Source organism: Chaetodon trifascialis, chromosome 12 (assembly GCF_039877785.1).
Source record: "Chaetodon trifascialis isolate fChaTrf1 chromosome 12, fChaTrf1.hap1, whole genome shotgun sequence".
Classification (NCBI taxonomy): domain Eukaryota; kingdom Metazoa; phylum Chordata; class Actinopteri; order Chaetodontiformes; family Chaetodontidae; genus Chaetodon; species Chaetodon trifascialis.
In genome coordinates this window covers 16,209,964-16,227,645 of record NC_092067.1, presented here as the reverse complement: position 1 = coordinate 16,227,645, position 17,682 = coordinate 16,209,964, and the positions used below count along the sequence as shown (strand labels likewise).

Genomic DNA, 17,682 nt, shown 5'->3' with positions numbered 1-17,682 from the left:
TGATGTCATTCCAAAAAATCTAAGGACATTTCAATAACCTCACTCTGTGTTTGCCCTTCAAACCACCCACTTCATATACTCAGACTGAGCAACTTTAATATGTAGAAGAAGCAAATTAAGAAGAGTAGAGGAGCAGGGGCTGTGGTCAGTATAAACTACAAGGGGCTTACCTCCACCACCCACATAGGCCCAGATAAGAGACAGGACTCCTGTCTCCACAGTGGAGTAATTCGACCGGTCAGAGTTGAATTTCTTGGAAAAGAAACTGGCCGGGTGGTCAGTATCATCCATTATCCAGTCTGCAAGAGTGCAGCTACCAAATTTGCAACAAGAAGAGAGAATCCACACTAATGAAAAATGGAAAAGCTATTTATTTATTAAGCACAACAACTCATTGTGAAATATGTTGACCATCAGTGGTGTAAAGTATGGGTGGTAGAATTAGAGGAAATGAACCAAAAGCAACCTAATCTACAGTGAAAGCTGTACTCAAGGCATCCTGGCTGCTCAGCAACTTCTCGGAGCCCTTTTGGTATCCTTTGGCCACTCCCTTTTCAGGTGCAGCCAACCAGCTCTGACCAGCCTCCGAACACTGGCGCTCCCGGAAGACCGACAACTGCGGAGAGCCAGAGAGACGTAGATCGGAGAGAGAGGGTGGAAATGAGAGGCCGGGCTCAAATGTTTGAACTCACCATTCCAGCGAACAGCTTCACAAACACAAACACTACTGTCTCGATGGAGGAGGCTGCTGAGCCGGAGCAGGGGGTCCTGGGGATTACAAAGCTAATCTGAGGACAGACAGGGGACACCTGTGCCCTCAAAGAATGCCAGGGATTACACATCCACGCTGCGCTAATGAGGGGAGGACAGCTCGGTTTGGATAGCGCATGCCTCGGGGCTGTTCTCCCTTATGTAGGCAGTTATCGCTCACAGCCTCCTCTGTGAATATGTCACGTTTTGACTGTTATGCGTTTGAGCTGCAGGGCTCCTCCACTTCCATAGCTGGAGCGTAACGCAGTTGTGCAGTTTGTCATGTATTAGTATACCTGGGGAGGTGTTTTACAACTCTGAGAGTAGCCCGCGGCGCTAACCTCATTATAACAGTGTAAATGCCTTGAAAACGCAAAACACTCCCGTGACTGATGAAGCAAGTATTGAGAGAGAACAGTACAGCATCCAGTCATTTCCAGAGTATTGAGCAATTTGCGAATATTTGTTATGACTAATCGTCAATAACTGTTGCAGCCAGAGGTTTTCTTGTTGTGGCATGTCACACGATGTCTGTAATGCTCATTTGGAAAGACAGCGAGCGGTCTTAAAGGCCAGTAATGAATTAGAGGTTGGAACATTGCGATGAATGATGCAAACTGGGTGTTTACAACAGAAAGAGATGCGACCGGTTGGGGTCATTCGATTTTTTTTTTTTTGCCTTGTGTTGTATTCTGAGAGCGGGAAAACAAGCCTTGATGATGTGGATCAAATACTGCCGGATCTGCCTGAAAGGAGGTCTTTCTGATTGTGTTGCATTAGCAGGAAAAAAGGTAGAGATGGTCGAGAGAGGAGAGCGTGGGCATGTCTCCGGTCCCCGGGGACAAATCAATCCCTGAAAGAAATGTGAGAGGAGGCTGGGTGGATGAGAGGCGCTGCAGTGCTCACTGTTGTCAGTATAGTGCATACATTAGAGGAAGTTAACAGGGTGAAGCATGGGCTTGTTTCCAATCACTTAACTGCTTTCAAGAAATGATTTTCCAGCCACGGTAGCTTGGTTTTTAGATTGTGTGTTGGAACAAGAAGGCTGTCTAAGTGAGCACTTCACCTCCAGTTTTTGGCTTTGCTTTATGCTTTTTGCTGCCCAGCTGCTCCAGTTGTATCTGGTTCATTTGATGAGTGCCCTCCAGTCAGAGAATTCCTCAAGAGTAAAGTGAGGCGAAAGCCAGTATGTGGAAGTTAACTCATGTATTGCTTATGTATGGCAGAACAGTCCACTTTCCCTTCCCGTTTCAGTTTCATTCCTGGTGCTTGATTATCAAAATAGTTGGTTTTAATTTTCTTTTGAGTGACTAATTGATCAGTTGACTAATCATTGCAGCTCTCCTATTGTTTTCTGATGGACAAGAACAGAGAACACAATGCACAGGCCATGAATGAACTGACATATTTGTAATTAAAGACACTTTTAGTCGAGTGAGGGCTGACATTATTAACAAACTGTCAGATTGCCTTATAGTACGTGCACACGCTGTCTGCAAGAAGAGAAAAAGGTTGTCAATGAGCCCGTGGTCAGTTTGCACACCTCGTCTTTACACTCGCTGCCATTCAAATTGCTTCTTCTCGGTTTTGTTAGCATAGTTTTCATCTTTTCACAGCAACCACAAATAAAGCAGGCCCTTCACGTGGGCCGTGTGTTTGCTTTGGGAGCCAGCTGTGCTGCCTCCACAGACCTCCTGGAAGGTAGTGGGCTGGTTGGTGGGCTTTGAGCCAGCTGTCTATTTTTACTCTTTTTACGACTAAAGCGCACTAATGAGAGGATACATGGACGCTAACAAGTCAAACAGTACCATTAGATCGATACCAGGAGCTAACACACATCCTTGACCGATCAGGTATGGCCTACTGTGGCTGCACCGTGATGCGCTGAGATGTGATGTCCGCTGTTTTCCAGGCTCTGTGAGTGCAATAAAGCATTTGCATCACCATGCTTTTGCTCCTTTTTCAGCTCCTGAGCAACACGAGAACCATTGTTTTGGAGTTTTGTTCTGCAGTTTCACTTTCCTCAAATAGATAGCGAAGACTAAGCAGACTCGCTGTCTGATCTGCGCTATTACGGCTGTATTTTAGCTGCAGCGCTGAAAGAAAAGACAGTGTGACAGTGGGCAGTTTGTGTTGTGTAAGTAGTTACTGCTATTCAGGCTTGACTGTACATAGAAATGTTAAATGGAGCATGAGTGGTGCTTTTCGTATAATTGTGACTCCTCTTACAGCACTGCGCACATTTTGCCGAGTTAAAGATTCTCTTTTTTCTTCTCTTTCGATTCAGTATTCCTTTATTCGTCCCGCAAGGGGAAATTCCAAAATTTCTAATTCAGCAAGCCTCATTTTAAACTAGAATTTTTGCCTGCAGCCAAGTTTGCAGCAATAACATTATGTGGCTTTTAATCCCCGAAAAAGTTAAGGTTTATTACCCGTGCCTTTAAGATATAGCACTTTCTTCACTTGGTGTCCTCACTTGATTTGTGCTGCTCTCCTTTACTCAGCAAGATTTTTGCACACTAAAACCAAAAAGAATACTACATTAATTATCTGCTGATAATCCACCGTTCAGCCTGGAGCGCTCAAGCTGGACAATAAACCAAATTTATTGATTAACATGTTATAGGAGACTTATTGACCTAAATTTGCTCATACCACCAGTGTTTCCTATAACCAGTATGTCAAGAACTCGCTGGCATCAATATCGTTATTCAGAGCAAATGTATCAGGATATACATCCGTCTCTAGTGACACAGGATTCAAGTTTGAGCTAAAAATCACAGCTTTAGCCTTTTCCAGTGTTTGTGAAGGAATTTGCTCTCTCACAGTACAGATGTGGGACAGCTGCGCTGGAGATGAAATGTCAGTTTGGCAGCGTGAAGTTGGGCTAGAGATGCCGAAGTGTCGAAACCCCCACATTTCACAGAGCGGGGCTGGCCGTCAAGCACAGTAAATTCCACGATATCCCCGCTTGTCGTCTTCATTTTGTCGCCGCCTGGATCGAGTTTCTCAAGCTTTGTCATTGTTTCTAACGATGTTTTTGCTGCCTGGCACGCTTTTCTACTTGATGTTTCTTACACGTTCAACCTCATCACATTCCTCGTGTGTGATACGTCTCCTTCCTCAAAACACTCAAGTTACTCACATCACGCTGGCTTTTTTTTTTGCTTTTAGGACATAAAATCTCAACATGACAGCTGGCATGATGATGGCAGGTAGCTGCTGTAGTTACCATGCGATTTATTGCTTGTTCGCAGTGTAACTGTACAGATATGTTTCTCATATTAAATGCAGTGTTCTTGGCTTGCATCAGACTGACACTGATACTCACTGTTGGCTCCACTTAGTGTGGTCGAACCATGAGATAATTTTGGATATAACACAATTTGTCTGTGTCTGTCAAATGGGTCAAACCTGCCATAATCCTGTTGACACGATTGCAGTGATACTTTCATTACTATGAGATCTCCTAGTGAGTGAAATTTAGGTGTGTTCGTATTCGTCAGGGTGGTCCGCCATCAGCTGTTGGTAAAAAGCTGCCACACCGTTCTCAGCATCACCCTATTAATGCCACACTCACACACAAATTGTGTGCTTGTAGACACAAGGTAACCTGACCCCAGCGAGCTGAGTGCCTGTCACAGCTCATTAGCATTGGGATGAGATGAAGGCTGGAAGTGGTTCTTTGCTCTAGTTGAAGCCTCACCAAGCAGGAAGCCCACAGCGACTCAGCGAACCACCCAGCCGGTCTGCAGGAGCACAGCACCTACATCAAGCACCTACATCATTACCACAAACCCATTTGTTTCCAGGCAAACAGGTCCGCAGTATCCAACCATAACAAGAGAGAAGTCTCGAAATAACTTAATGGTTTTACACTCGTTTAATAGGAGCTTGCATCCAAAAATTGCACAAGTCTTTCGTGTGTGATACAGTGAGACTGTTAGTGGCTTTCTGTCATTTAATGCGACCGTCTACTCAGGTGTCAAGTTGTGTTTTAATGTGTTTAGGGAAGGAAAGTGGGTACTAACTCTGGTTAGCAGCCAGACTGAGTCAATGGAGCCCCTCCGACTCCCAATTCCCTGCAGTCAGCACAGCAGCGATCAGCCGGCTCGCAGCATCTGCTGAATACTAATGCGATGTCCTGATCGCTCCTGTAGAGGAGGCTAAACAGGCTACAACCTGTGTTTGTACTAAATAAGACTTAATGGTTGCGCTTCAAATCGAATTTGATGCAAGAAATCAATTGGGTGCTTCGTCGAAAGCAAATTGTGCTTTAACATCAGGATTTAAATTCATCTCGCAGGTTTATTGGCCCACCTGAGGAGGAAATCAGTCGAGCTTCATCGATGTCTGTTCACAAAAGCAAACAGATTAAACTACTATCAAACAGAACATAATATAATGAACATAAGGAAATAAATAGTCACCACACTGATTAACTTTTTATCCCATAAGCTTCTCTTATTCCGTTGTTATCCGTTAAATCATTTGTATAAAGCTGTTGTTGTTTGTTCCTCCTCTCATTAGCAGTTAGCAAGATGTTTACAAGCAGCTCTGCATTGATTCTCTTTTACGAATGCACTCTTTTAATATTAAAACGGATGCTTGAATAAATCAATAGCCCAGCACAATCTGTAATGTACAGTATAAAATATGAAATACTTTTTAAGCTCCAAAGCAAGCAGGAGATCAGACCACTCCATCAGTGCCTGATGCTACCCTGCTATTACTCGCTCCTGGAGACAGACTGGACCCCAGGATGTCCCTCATCCATCTTCCTCTCACCCCCCCCTGTGAGGACAAGCGGAGGCTGGCTGCTGAACACACACTGATAGATGATCCAGCCCAGAAAAACTGAGTGGTTCATGATGGCCACACTTTCCCCTGTTTCTATCCTCAGCAGTGGAAAACAGTCTCACTAATGTTTCATATCTGTTTGAACTGAAAGCTGCAGATGAATCACTTTCGATGTCGCATTGGTTTGACAGCTTTTGCCTTCAGTGGCTGTTGTCCGAGGAGCACGCACCTACAACGCTGTTTTCACGTGTTTAATATGTAGTTTGTGTTTGAGCTCAGCTCCAGCTGGGTTAATTTCTCTGCTGCTGACATGCTTGCTGCTCCTTCGGTGCTCTTCATACTGTAGGTGGTATAATTACATGCTGGTTAATTGTTCCAAGCTTTTCTAACTCACAGGGGCGTCGTGGGGTGACTCAAGCTTGTGTTAAAGTTTTAGACAGCTGCAGAGCTGCAGAGGTGTTCATGCATGAAGGAAAGTAGAGAAAGCAGGATGAAGAAAGGCGTTGTGTAACAGTTGTTGGATGATTGGGGGTTGTTTTCAGACATGCTGTCAACCAACACATGGGTCAGATTAGACTTGTCCTGAAAAGCGCACACTTCTCTGGAAATCATGAGCGTCATAAACCAGGAGTGTCTTGTTTTAGGAGAAAAGGATATTTAGAGCTTTGACTCGCTCACACTCTCATCCGCTCACATCGTCTCGGGATGTCTGGTCAGCTGATCGGTGTTGATGCAGTTCAGTATGTCAGCGTCAAGTTCGGGCGCCTGGCTGTCAAATTCAAAGCGCTAACTCCGACAACAGAGCTTAAAAGTTTCCCCTCTCTGCCTCAGTGTCACAACCTAAGTCTCATTAAAGAGACACCTCCTTTTCCCAGGTGTCTTGTAAGACTCCTCCGCAGCACTTCACAATCGCAGATATTTTGGGCTGCTCTCATTAGTGGCTCCTCAGTCGGCCGTATATTTACTAACTGTTCTGTAAGAAATGGAACATTTTTAGGGAAAGATGTTTTAACCAGGGGGAGTTGGGGTGGTTCTTGTCAGGGAAAGTGAAGGACGGTTGTTTTGTCCTCCCTCGACAGCTGCTCCGAATGCGATGCTTCATTTTGTGATGTCTTCTGCTGCCTTATTTATAGTTGCACTTTTGCACAGTCTTGCTCCAGACAGGAAGGGAACCTGTTGATTTATGTGACCTTGTGACCTTTCTATAGCAGCACCATCGCACCACATTTTGGCTCCCATTACCTATTTGTCATCATTACAATGTTTAGAGTCAAGATAATGGTGATAATGAGTTCTGAATGCTGTAGATGATGCGTAATGCTGCTGAAAAAGGAATCACAGACCGTTTCCCTCCTGTGTGTGAGCTTCAGTGTTTTTAGTTAATCTGGGATGTCTGTTTTTACTGGACTCATGTGACTGATTCTCCACATCCAAATAACCTTGAGCTTTTTTTCTCTTGCAGAACTCGATGAATCTTCCTCCAGACAAAGCGCGGCTGTTGCGGCAGTATGACAACGAGAAGAAGTGGGAACTCATCTGTGATCAGGTGGGCATGGAAGAAATTGCTGGAATTGATTAAGCTTAGGTACACAGTTGTATGGCTGTAAAATCAACTTCCTTTACAGTTCGACAACGTAAACAAAGTGATTCTGGTCTAATCCTGGAGGAGGTCTGTCCCACACACAGCACCAACGCTCCAGTGACCCACCTTTATCCTGTAAGCCTTTCCCGGTCTTAACACTCTGCCCTGGCTTCTCTTGTCAAGTGGGTTAAGTGGCGCAGCAGGGCGCACACATCAGTTGGCCAGTTAAAAAACTCAGCCTGTCATTGGCATCAGGGCAGCATGTAGGAAATAACAGAGGGTGCACGTTGTGCAGTCAGCTGTGGTCTGAGTGCTCCACTCAGCAACCTCTGTGCCAGAGAGTTTTTCTGCCTCCCTGAGCAGAGGATGAAAAACAGAGACAAGATCAAGACCACCACCCACTCGAACTGTATTGATAGCCACTGACCCCGAAGGTAACGGTGCCAGAGAGAGCTCACCCAGCCGCTCACGAGCAGCCAGAGATCCTCTTTCAGTTTGCAGAGGGCTCCCTGTTCCTCTGTCAGACCTGAAGTGAAAATAGTTGTTTCCCTGTTAGTGTCAGTGCAGCAGCTTCCAATAACTTGTGGTTTTAATGACAAGTGTCTTGTTTCATGATACCACTCACTTGCTAAAGACCAAAATGCAAATAAATGTCCTCTGTCTATGTGTTACCCATGTTTAAAATGACCGGGATCTACTGTAGTTGTGACGTTTCTTAACTATATAGCATTGTAAATCCTTTGCTGGATGATTAAATACCAAAAAGTTGAGGTTTACGGTAGAAGACGGTCATTTTTTCCACCATTCTAACAATCGGGCATCAAAGAATATTGCTAAACGAGTCATCCAATGTCTTCATTCCTCTCTTGTTTTCCCACCAAGCCTATACCCTTGACAGCACGGGCAGCTCTGGGAGTAAAGTATTTTCTGTGTCACAGCTACAGTGAATCTCTTTATGTAACCATGGCAACAGTGATGGAGGGAATCAGGGAAGCGGAGATGACAGGTACATCCCCTTTGAAGAACAGGCCCCGCAAACACCACCAGAGGTTGAAATATTAAACATTTTTAGGGCAATTATGAAGATTTATGAAATATGGAGGAAGCTCTTGATGTGAACACAAGGTCAAAACATCCAGAGTGAAAGGGATATGATGAACTCATCACTGTAGAGACTTCGTGGCAATCCTGTGGATTTTTCCTACCAGTGTGAACTTCGGTTCGGTTTGAATCGGTCTTTATGCATAGCATGCTTATTGTTTTCCCTTCTTCTCTGCTCAGTAAGTACAAACTCTGTAACTGCCACGGAGCACGCTGGGACCTGTTTACATGTTCTATTAAATACCAGACGTGTGTTCTCTATAATAGTCTCTTGCTGCATGTATTTACTGCCTTACATTCCTCACAGTTCTTTGCATGCAACAGGGTATATACAGTACTCATTTACTACTTTGCACACTCTTCCCTGACGCCACAGTCGTCTTTCCTGTTTTTGTGAGACAGACACACTCTGACAGTGATGAATGCAATGCTGCCGATAATACCCAGCCCAGAAATGTGATCCGATCTCAGTGTCTGTATGCAGAGGGCGGCACAATGATGGCACCTTCACTATGTGATCCAATACAATAGCCTTGTAACAACCTTTGAAGCTGATAACCTAATTTGTTTACACTGTCAGAGAGGTGTTGAATCTCTTCTGTGGTCATTTGAAGCTGTAGTTTGTGTTTTTTGTTGTGTTGGATTTCATTTTATTACATTTCTGTTAGTTTGGCCCTCCCCTGGATTTAGGATATGAACAAAATGACAACACCTTACAAAAAAATGGACTTTTTCTCAACTGGATGTCAGCAACTAGTCCACAACGATTGTCTTTAAATGACAAAAGGCATTCTGGGAAATGAAGGAGAATCTGTAACTCACGTAGAAGAACACAGGGCAGGTTTTTCATTCACCCCTGCAGAGATCCAGGGCTTAGTTTCCAGTCATGCAACTTTTGACTAGACGTGGGAAACAAGAAACAACTGGCTGTATGTTGGTGGGAAGACTTTTAGGGATCAGGTCCTTGTTGTTGCACTTGCAACGCCCGACTTGTTGGTTTGGGGCGTCTGAACAGTGAGAGGTCACATCAGAAGACAGGTTTGGGGTTAACAGCCACCACAATCCTGATGCATCGAGTTTCATCATCAGTTTAATTAATGGATTAAAACCTAAACAATAGCCACACTTATTAAATACATGCCTTTTGCTCTTTATCCATGAAGGATAATGTCTTATTTTGTACAGAGATACGTATAAAATATGCAGTGACTCCAGAAACCATAGAGCTACCTCCTGGTATGTGGTTTGACAACTCTGTGACTTCCTACTCTACTGTCCTGAGGAGGAAATATTTCACATGAGAAGCTAATCAAAAAGCAGCACACTGAGACAGACTCTTACAGTTGTGCATCTGAGGTCCTTTCATACTCTGGTATGCATTGAAAATCAAATAATGCTGATATATAACAGAAAAAGTCTTAAGTTGGAGTTTTCTTTAAAGACTAGTCGGTCAGTTGTCCCAGCTAATTGCTTCGGCCAGGATATGTCTTGATGTCTTTGCCCACATCATACGAAGAATACATTTCCTCCCTGGCAAGCTCTTTAGTCTCAAACTCTGATACAGTGTAGTGTGGTAAACAGAACCATTCACACTGCTGTGGTGTGGCGTTCAGCCCGATCCAAATACTGTTTCCCGCTCAACACACTGATCCAAATCCAGCACTAATCTCTTGTATTTATATTTAGAGCACAACAGTGAGGGGTTTGACCTAAAACCTGTTCCTGGCTGAACTTAAAGACATGTACACACACAGCCACACATGTTTGGCCGCACTCCCCAGGCAGGTTATGCTTTATTGCCTATTAAAACTAATCACAGTCATTAACAGCGAGATTGTTTATGACCTCCTGCACGCAGAATGACCTTAGCAGAGTTAGTCATCTACCTGTGTGTCAGATATGCACAACTACTGATGCAGAAATCACTGTTAAGCTTTGAATTTTGTGCTAATAGAAGAATGGAAGTATAACAAGCCATGTGTTAATGATGTTATAGCGCAGCGCAGCTGTGACTGTGACAACTCGAGCCATTCTGAAAGTACCACACTTTATCCTTGAAAGGGTCCAGACAGGAGTTTTCTAAGAAGCAAACATCTAGGAAAAATTGGGCGATAGAGTGCTGGTTCATTACACCCAAGGTCTGTGCAAACAAAGCACGTGTGACTAAGGCTTGTCATGTCCACCGTAGCAGGACGGGAGGAATCACTGTTGTTATTTTCTTAAAGAAGAACATAATCTGGGTTCCCATCAATTAAAGGATGACTCATGATGACTGTAATTTGCTCAAACCCTGTTCAGTTTTAATCTGATGGCTTTAGTTACTTAACCCTGTACTGGAGATGTGCCTGAAATCAAGGCTAAATCCATATTACTGCACACTTTCCTTCTTGTTATTACAAAAGTTTTGATGTTTAACTTCCTCTCTCTGTGTCTTTCTGCACTTTTCTGTGCTGGTGTTTTCCGTTCCGTTTGCTCGTCTCACTCTTTTGTTTTCCTTTATTTTTTTGACAGGAGCGATTCCAAGTGAAAAACCCGCCTCACACATACCTCCAAAAGCTGAGGAGTTATCTAGACCCAGCAGTCACAAGGAAGGTGAGTGCCCTTGCTAACATGCTATCCTGTTCCACTGGTCTGGCTGTTCCACTGCTGCAGCTTTTCCTTCCCCTCTGACCCTCTATCTCTTGTTCGGGATTTCCCTTCAGCGAAGGAAAGATCGCATACGAGGCTTCTGGAGCAGGCAGCTTGGGACCTTTAGTTACAAAACAGTCAACAGTGTGACTTTGTGAGAAAGGAGACGGTTGTTTATCTGGAACGCCCAGGTTTGAGAAACATCTGCCCAGCTGAAGTGTCTTTAAGCAAAGCACTGAATCCATGGCTGTGGCCTGGCCGGCATGCTCTGACCTCCCTGTTAGGACGAGCAACGGAAAAAAAAACGCTAAGTTACTTGAAGGCAGAGGAGAGAATAATGGCACTGAAGACGGACAGAGAGAGGGATCTAGTTTGCTAATTGCTTGCAGCATGACAGGAGCTAACAGAAGGTATCTTAGCTACATGATAAAAATGGCCTTATGTCATCTAAGCAGTCAGCTCCAGCTTCCCTGGCTGCTTGGAAGAGAGAAAAGGGAGTAAAACGGGGGGCGTTAAGCAAAGTATCAGCCAGCTCTCATGCTTCGCCAAAATTAAGTCTTTTTGGCCTGGGTGAGAGAGCCGTGGAGAGGGGGGTGGGTGCTGGGAGACCATTCTCTGTGATAAACAAATTAACCAACAGACTCTGCCAGAATAACAACAAATCACTGAATAATTACATTTTCACCGACTGGAGTTAAAATTTTACATCACAATAAGGCAGCGACAGAAGCATGAACAGAGCTGTAATTACTGTGGCAAACACAGAGACGCATATAGACACATGAATTCCTATAAATCACGGCACGCACACACAGAGTGGAGGAATCACATTTCTCCTGCTTGATTTAATTAAAAGGGCAAAAAAGTGTGTGATATAGTTCAGGCCTGATGTTGTTGTGCAGGATGGTGATTCCTAAATGGTGTTACCTCAGTCAGGAATTTTGCTGTTTGGCTAGAGGTGTGTGGAAAGATTTTGGAGTAGCTTGACTAATTAAAACCTGGACACCATGTGTTGCAGTATGAGTGTATAGTTGGCAAGCAAGTCGAAAATTTGAAACGTTAGCTAAAAGTAATGGATAAACTGAAATACCAAACGTAGCTATTATAAATTGTTGAAACATATAGATAAAAGTATTAGATAAATGGTTGATATATCTGAAAGTGTAGATAAATAATTTAGATAAACAGTTCAACATCAACTAAGATTAAACAGTTTGCTAAAAGTAAAGGATAAACAGTTATAGCTAATAGCTAAAAGTAGCAGTTGTTATAATTAGCTAAAAGTAATGGGTACATTGTGAAAAGAATGTATAAATTATTTAAATAGATAACTAAAAATAAGGGATTAAAGGTTTCATTAGCTACAGATAAACAGTTAAAATAGCTAAAAGTAGCATTATGTATGGTTACCTAAAGGTAATGGGTGGCTAAATTGGGAAACTCTTAAAGTAATGGATTCATAGTTGAAAAAGCTAAATAGTTAGCTAAAAGTAGCAGTTGGTATAATTAGCTAAAATTGATAAAAGGTTGAAATAGCTATGGAAAACAGTTGAAATAGCTTAGCTAAAAGAAGCAGTTGGTGTAGTTAGTTAAAAGTAATGGATAACTAAATGGAGGTAAAAAGCTGAAATTAATGGATAAATTGTTGAAATAGCTAAGAAAAAAACAGTTGAAACAGCTAGCAGTCGACATGGTTAGCTAAAAGAGGCAGTTTGTATAGTTCGCTCAGAGTAATGGCTAAAAAGTAGTGGATAAATGATTGAACTAGGTAGTGGTACAGACAAAACAGAGGGGGACCACTGGACTCAGTGACAGCTAAACTCCTGTGGTTCTGATGCCTCATGTTAATGCCTGAGAGACTGCACACATAGGAGGTCTGATAACACCAGGAAGCAAGAGGAGGCTGACGCAGGTTAAAGCAGACAAAATACTGCGAAGGTTATAGCTTGACAGTTTGGGATAGGGCAGCGATAGTCTCAAGGTTGGAGATGCAGGCTTATTGACAACTGGTTTGAATCTCTAGACTGGCTGTAAAAAAAACTATATAGAATGAGTATTCAGTCTTCCCTGATTCTTCACCTGCTGCTGAAGTGCTTTTGAGTAAGGCTCTTAACCCCCAGCTGCTCCATAGGAGATTTAAGGTGGGTGCACTTGGTACATAAATGTGTGTTTCTACAATAGGAGTGTTTGGATGTGTGTAAATGGAAGGAACAGTCATGATTTGACATGGGCTTACTACAGCAAGGAGGCTGTTAGCGTAGCTTAGCATAAGGACTGGAAACAGAGGGAAACAGCTAGCTTGGATTTCTCATTTTTAAGGTGATAAAATCCTCCTGGTACCTCCAAAATTCACTACTTAACGTGTTATATCCATACAAAAACATGTAAATGTTTGCTAATACTGAAGGTGTTTTTTTTTTTTTCATGCCAAGTTGTGAATTTGTGTATTTTCCAAAACATCAAACTCAGAGGTGGTGACCATGTTTGAAGCTCCCTGGGTGTAAACATTCAACACGGTCATGGCTGAAGGATCTCAGACAGACAACATTTCCTAAAGTTTGTTGTTTGTCTACCAGAGCTTATCTAAGCCACTTCCTCCCTCACTTTATTTTGATTAAACTCATCTCTGGCTGCATGATTAACTGGTTGTTGGGTCTATATTAAACCGCTCTAGACGAGGCAACTTTTGATAAAGATGCCCAAGCATGCCTTTGTTTATTTATCATCTTGTTTTTAATGTTTAGTCTCATGGGCCTGAGACACGTGGGGTTTTTAGAAAACGTGTTGACTTGCTGCCTCTGCCTTTCCCTTGGCTTCCAAACCTTGAAGCAGACAAGGAAACAGGAACTACATGAAAGAGTAAAGTGAGAAAGGCAAGGGAGAGGGAGGGAAGGCACAATAATGGAGAGAGGTTAGAGGGAGAGAAAGAGATGGGCAGAGGACGAGAGAGAGAGACAAAAAAGAAGCACGAGAGGAAAAGAAAGAGTTATGGGCTTCTTTCTACATTCCTGCTCCATCCCCCTTTTCTCCAAACTCAAAACAATTGCCACTTTGTGCCGCTGTGAGAGAGCTGGAGGTCGTTGCCTCTGCTTTCCATAGGCAGGCTCCGATGCATTCCTCTGGGCAGCTCCCAGCCAATAGGCAGCCAAGGAGGAAGAGCTCCAGTCCAACTAGTCCCCAAGAATGTATCAGCCATTGATTTGTTTCCAGGATGACCCCTCCTGAGCTCACACTCCCCAAAACCTTTTTTCCTGCCTCCACACTCTCAGCGCTGTCTCTTTGCCTTTACTTTCCCCTCTCACTGCTCCCTCCCTGTCTCCTCCTCTTCTTCTCCTTTCCCCTCATGTCGTCTTCACCCTCTCCCCCCGCTGTCGGCTCCTCTCTCTTCCTGCTCTCTCTGTGTTGCAGCTGGTAGTACTTAAAGTGTGGAGTGTAGGGCGTTTGGTGGGAGAAGGAGGAGGAGGAGGAGGAGGGGGTGCCTCTGGGAGCCTGCGCAGTACCCCGAAATATGCTCTGCTTTCCACACAAACACACAAAGGGCTCCTCCCTAATAAAAACACTCTGTTTCTCATCTCCTCATGTGCCAAACACACACCGCCCAAGCCCAAAGACTAGAGAGAGAGAGAGAGACCCCAGCTATGGGAACAGCTCTCCTCTGTGTGGATGTTAATAATAGGTTAACACAGGACTGAGCTCTGTTTCCTCCCTGATACAAACACATCATGGAAAGTGACCAGGCCCTCCAACTCTGGGTGGATACCTCTCTCCTCTCCTCTCCTCTCCTCTCCTCTCCTCTCCTCTCCTCTCCTCTCCTCTCCTCCTCCTGTAGAGAAGTGCAAAAAACCCTTTAACAAAAGTCAAAAAACACTTTGATATTATTGTTGAAATTTTGTCTGGTAGATCTTGTGTAGAGTTGTAATTATCGATTATTTTCATTGTTTATTAGTCTTAACAATTATTTTCCAGATTCGTTTGTCCGTCTTAGTTTTCCAAGAGTCCAAGATGACGTCTCGAAGATGTCTTGTTTTGTCCAACCAACAGTCCAAACCTAAAGATATTAAATTTACATCATTTGTCCCTGAAGAACTACGTTAATGATTAATAAGTTATTAAAATAGTTGTAGATTCATTTTCAGTTTATCACCTATTTGATTTATTAGCTAATCATATCAGCTCTTGACACAATTATTTGAAATTTCCATTTTTTATTAATTATACATTACGTCTTACACTGAAGAAAGAACACGTTAACCATTTTTAATATTAAAAAACTCTTCTTTATGAATATATTCATATTATGGGAAAAGAAGAATTTTAAGGCTTTGTGTTATTGTTATATTTTTCCATAACATGAAAAAAATACAGAAAAAAAAACAACTTAAAAAACTCTTAGTGTTCTGCTGTAGAAAGTTTGAAACTGTTAGAAATCCTTCTTATTGATAACTTTTCCTGAAGTTACATAATTCTCTATATTTGAAATGTTGAACTCGATTTTGGGTTTTTTCCCTTTTTGACATGAGTTAACTTGACAGCAACTACATTTGGAAATGGTGCTTTTTTTCCCTTTTGACTGTCGTATTTTTACCCTCACAAAATATTAAAAGGTGAATTTTTACTTTCTCATGTGATGCAACAGCTTCACTCCCTCTCATCAGGAACCACTGGTCATTCACGTTGCTTGAAGGGCCTTTTTGTCTGTGGTTTTTGCAGATCAGCTCCCGTCAGAGGATGAAATCAAAGAGGAACTCGCTCACGTTCTCCCTTCTGTTTTCCACCTCATTCACTGGCAGCTCATGCCTGCACACACTTCTCTGTTATAGCTGTAGCCACAGTAACAGGGCCAAGAATGTGTGTGTGTGTGTGTGTGTGTGTGTGTGTGTGTGTGTGTGTGTGTGTGTGTGTGTGTGTGTGTGTGTATTTGTGTGTGGGTACCTGTGTGTTTGTGTGGCTGCGGGATGTCCTTGCAGGGCTTGAGAGGTAACCAATTAGGTTGCTTGATTTTATCATGGTGCTACCAGGAGGGATTACTGCTATATAAAGAGCCAATGTGAGCAAACAAGATAATGGGAGCTGTTCCATATTCACAGTTTCCAATGAGTCAGCTCGCCATCTCTTTTAGCCTGTTGAATGGTTACTGGCAACTAGAAGACCCACTTAGAAAATCTTATTAGAACAGCTCAATCCCAACTTTGATTTTTTTCTTTTGTAATCAGCGCACAAGGTTTGCCTGCTTTCACATTTAAATGTCACTGCGGTTTATGTCGATGTCTGTTTCTCTGACCTTTCTGTCAGAAAAAGTTTCCTCCAGCCAAAACATCCCTATGCTACCACTTGATGATTTACAGTTCTAGTGGTATGGTGAAGTATTAACTCCCCCCTTCTTTCCTTCCTCAGAAATTTAGACGGAGAGTTCAGGAGTCCACCCAAGTCCTGAGAGAACTGGAAATTTCGTTAAGGACCAATCATATAGGGTGAGTCACTGCAGGGCTGTGTGAAGCTTGCGTAGTGTTGAATGTCCAGGACCTGGTTATATTAGATTCAAGGGAGAAAAGTCTGACATTCCACACACTCAAAGACGTTGACGCTAACCCCCACCACCATCCCCCATTCATCTCGGGTGCTAATATTACACAGAAAGCCATGAGGCGATGGAGAAAAGATGAATCGATTGATTGTTTGGGATGGCTGACACATGAGCAGCCTCTGGAAGGAAAACACATTTTTCTTTCAGTCGTTGAGCCGCACAGCTTGATGCATCAGTGTTTCGGTCTGCCCTCTTCAAGAGGTACTATTGGAGAGGTTGCTTAAGAGATTGTGATTTCACAACAGATAAAAACACTAAAGTATTCATGTGTAATTCCAGGTACTCCAGCATAACAAGCCTCAACCTGCTGCAGCTGATATTGATTCAGTGTTGTACAGTCAAGCCTCAAGGAAAGATCAATATCTCAATGAGCGTCACACAATGTCTCAGTGTTTTGTCTCTCTCTAGGTCATGGGGCCTGTCTCTATGATAAGAAACCCTGATAGTTAAAGACTGTGATGGATTGCTCGGCATCGTTAATGAGGCCTAATGCATTGTGGGATCTGTAGGCTCCAGGTCCCTCATTCATCAAGATAACATCTAAATGAATATGTGATGGTCGAATAAAGAACTGCAGTGCACAAAGAGGACAATAATACAACCAAAGTGCCGAAGACTATCAATTTGCTTTAAATATCCTTTATAGTTGATGCACTTTATTACTTAACAGCTCTTATTTTATGCAGAATGACAAACAAGACAAAACAGACCTTGGGGAGTACAACTGGATTTCTTTTAAAAACACAATTTCAGTCTGAAATAGATAATTACCTTGTTTTCCGAATAAAAATGGAAACTTGTTGGTCATTTCTGCTGACATTTGTGTGTCTGTGATATACGAACTGATCCTCAAGGACATGAAAATATTAATAAATTGGATTCTGTGTGCGCAAATGAGCATCTAACGCTGTGCGTATAGGAGGTTCATAAATGAAGCCCCCGGGTTCTTTGGTAGGAGTGAGGATGAGGACTAGCAGCTGGGAGGGATGTTGAAGGTGGGCGGTCACAGGAGACATGGAGACACCGTCAAGGACAGGAAGAAGCAGCCATGAGAGCATCCGCTGACCACAGACTGTTGTGACAGCAAAGACACAGAGACACACTGGTTACACAACAGTCACAGGATCCCAAATGCACGCACACGTGCACAAACGCACGCAAAGGTTATCTAAACTACATCTCTTAATCCCTCTGCTTTTCTCTTTTTCCTCCCTCCCACACACATATTGCTTTACTT

General features: G+C 43.1%; 1 protein-coding gene across 10 annotated transcripts in view; it reads left to right on the top strand.

Moving 5' to 3' along the window:
• Positions 1 to 17,682, top strand: part of fmnl2a (formin-like 2a) — a 50,127-nt gene that overhangs the window by 10,224 nt on the left and 22,221 nt on the right. For all 10 annotated transcript variants that reach the window (XM_070976690.1, XM_070976689.1, XM_070976686.1 and 7 more), the window contains exons 2-4: positions 7,013 to 7,096; positions 10,745 to 10,825; positions 16,256 to 16,332. In XM_070976690.1, the coding sequence (XP_070832791.1) occupies positions 7,013 to 7,096; positions 10,745 to 10,825; positions 16,256 to 16,332 (242 nt within the window). The remainder of the gene's footprint in view (positions 1 to 7,012; positions 7,097 to 10,744; positions 10,826 to 16,255; positions 16,333 to 17,682) is intronic.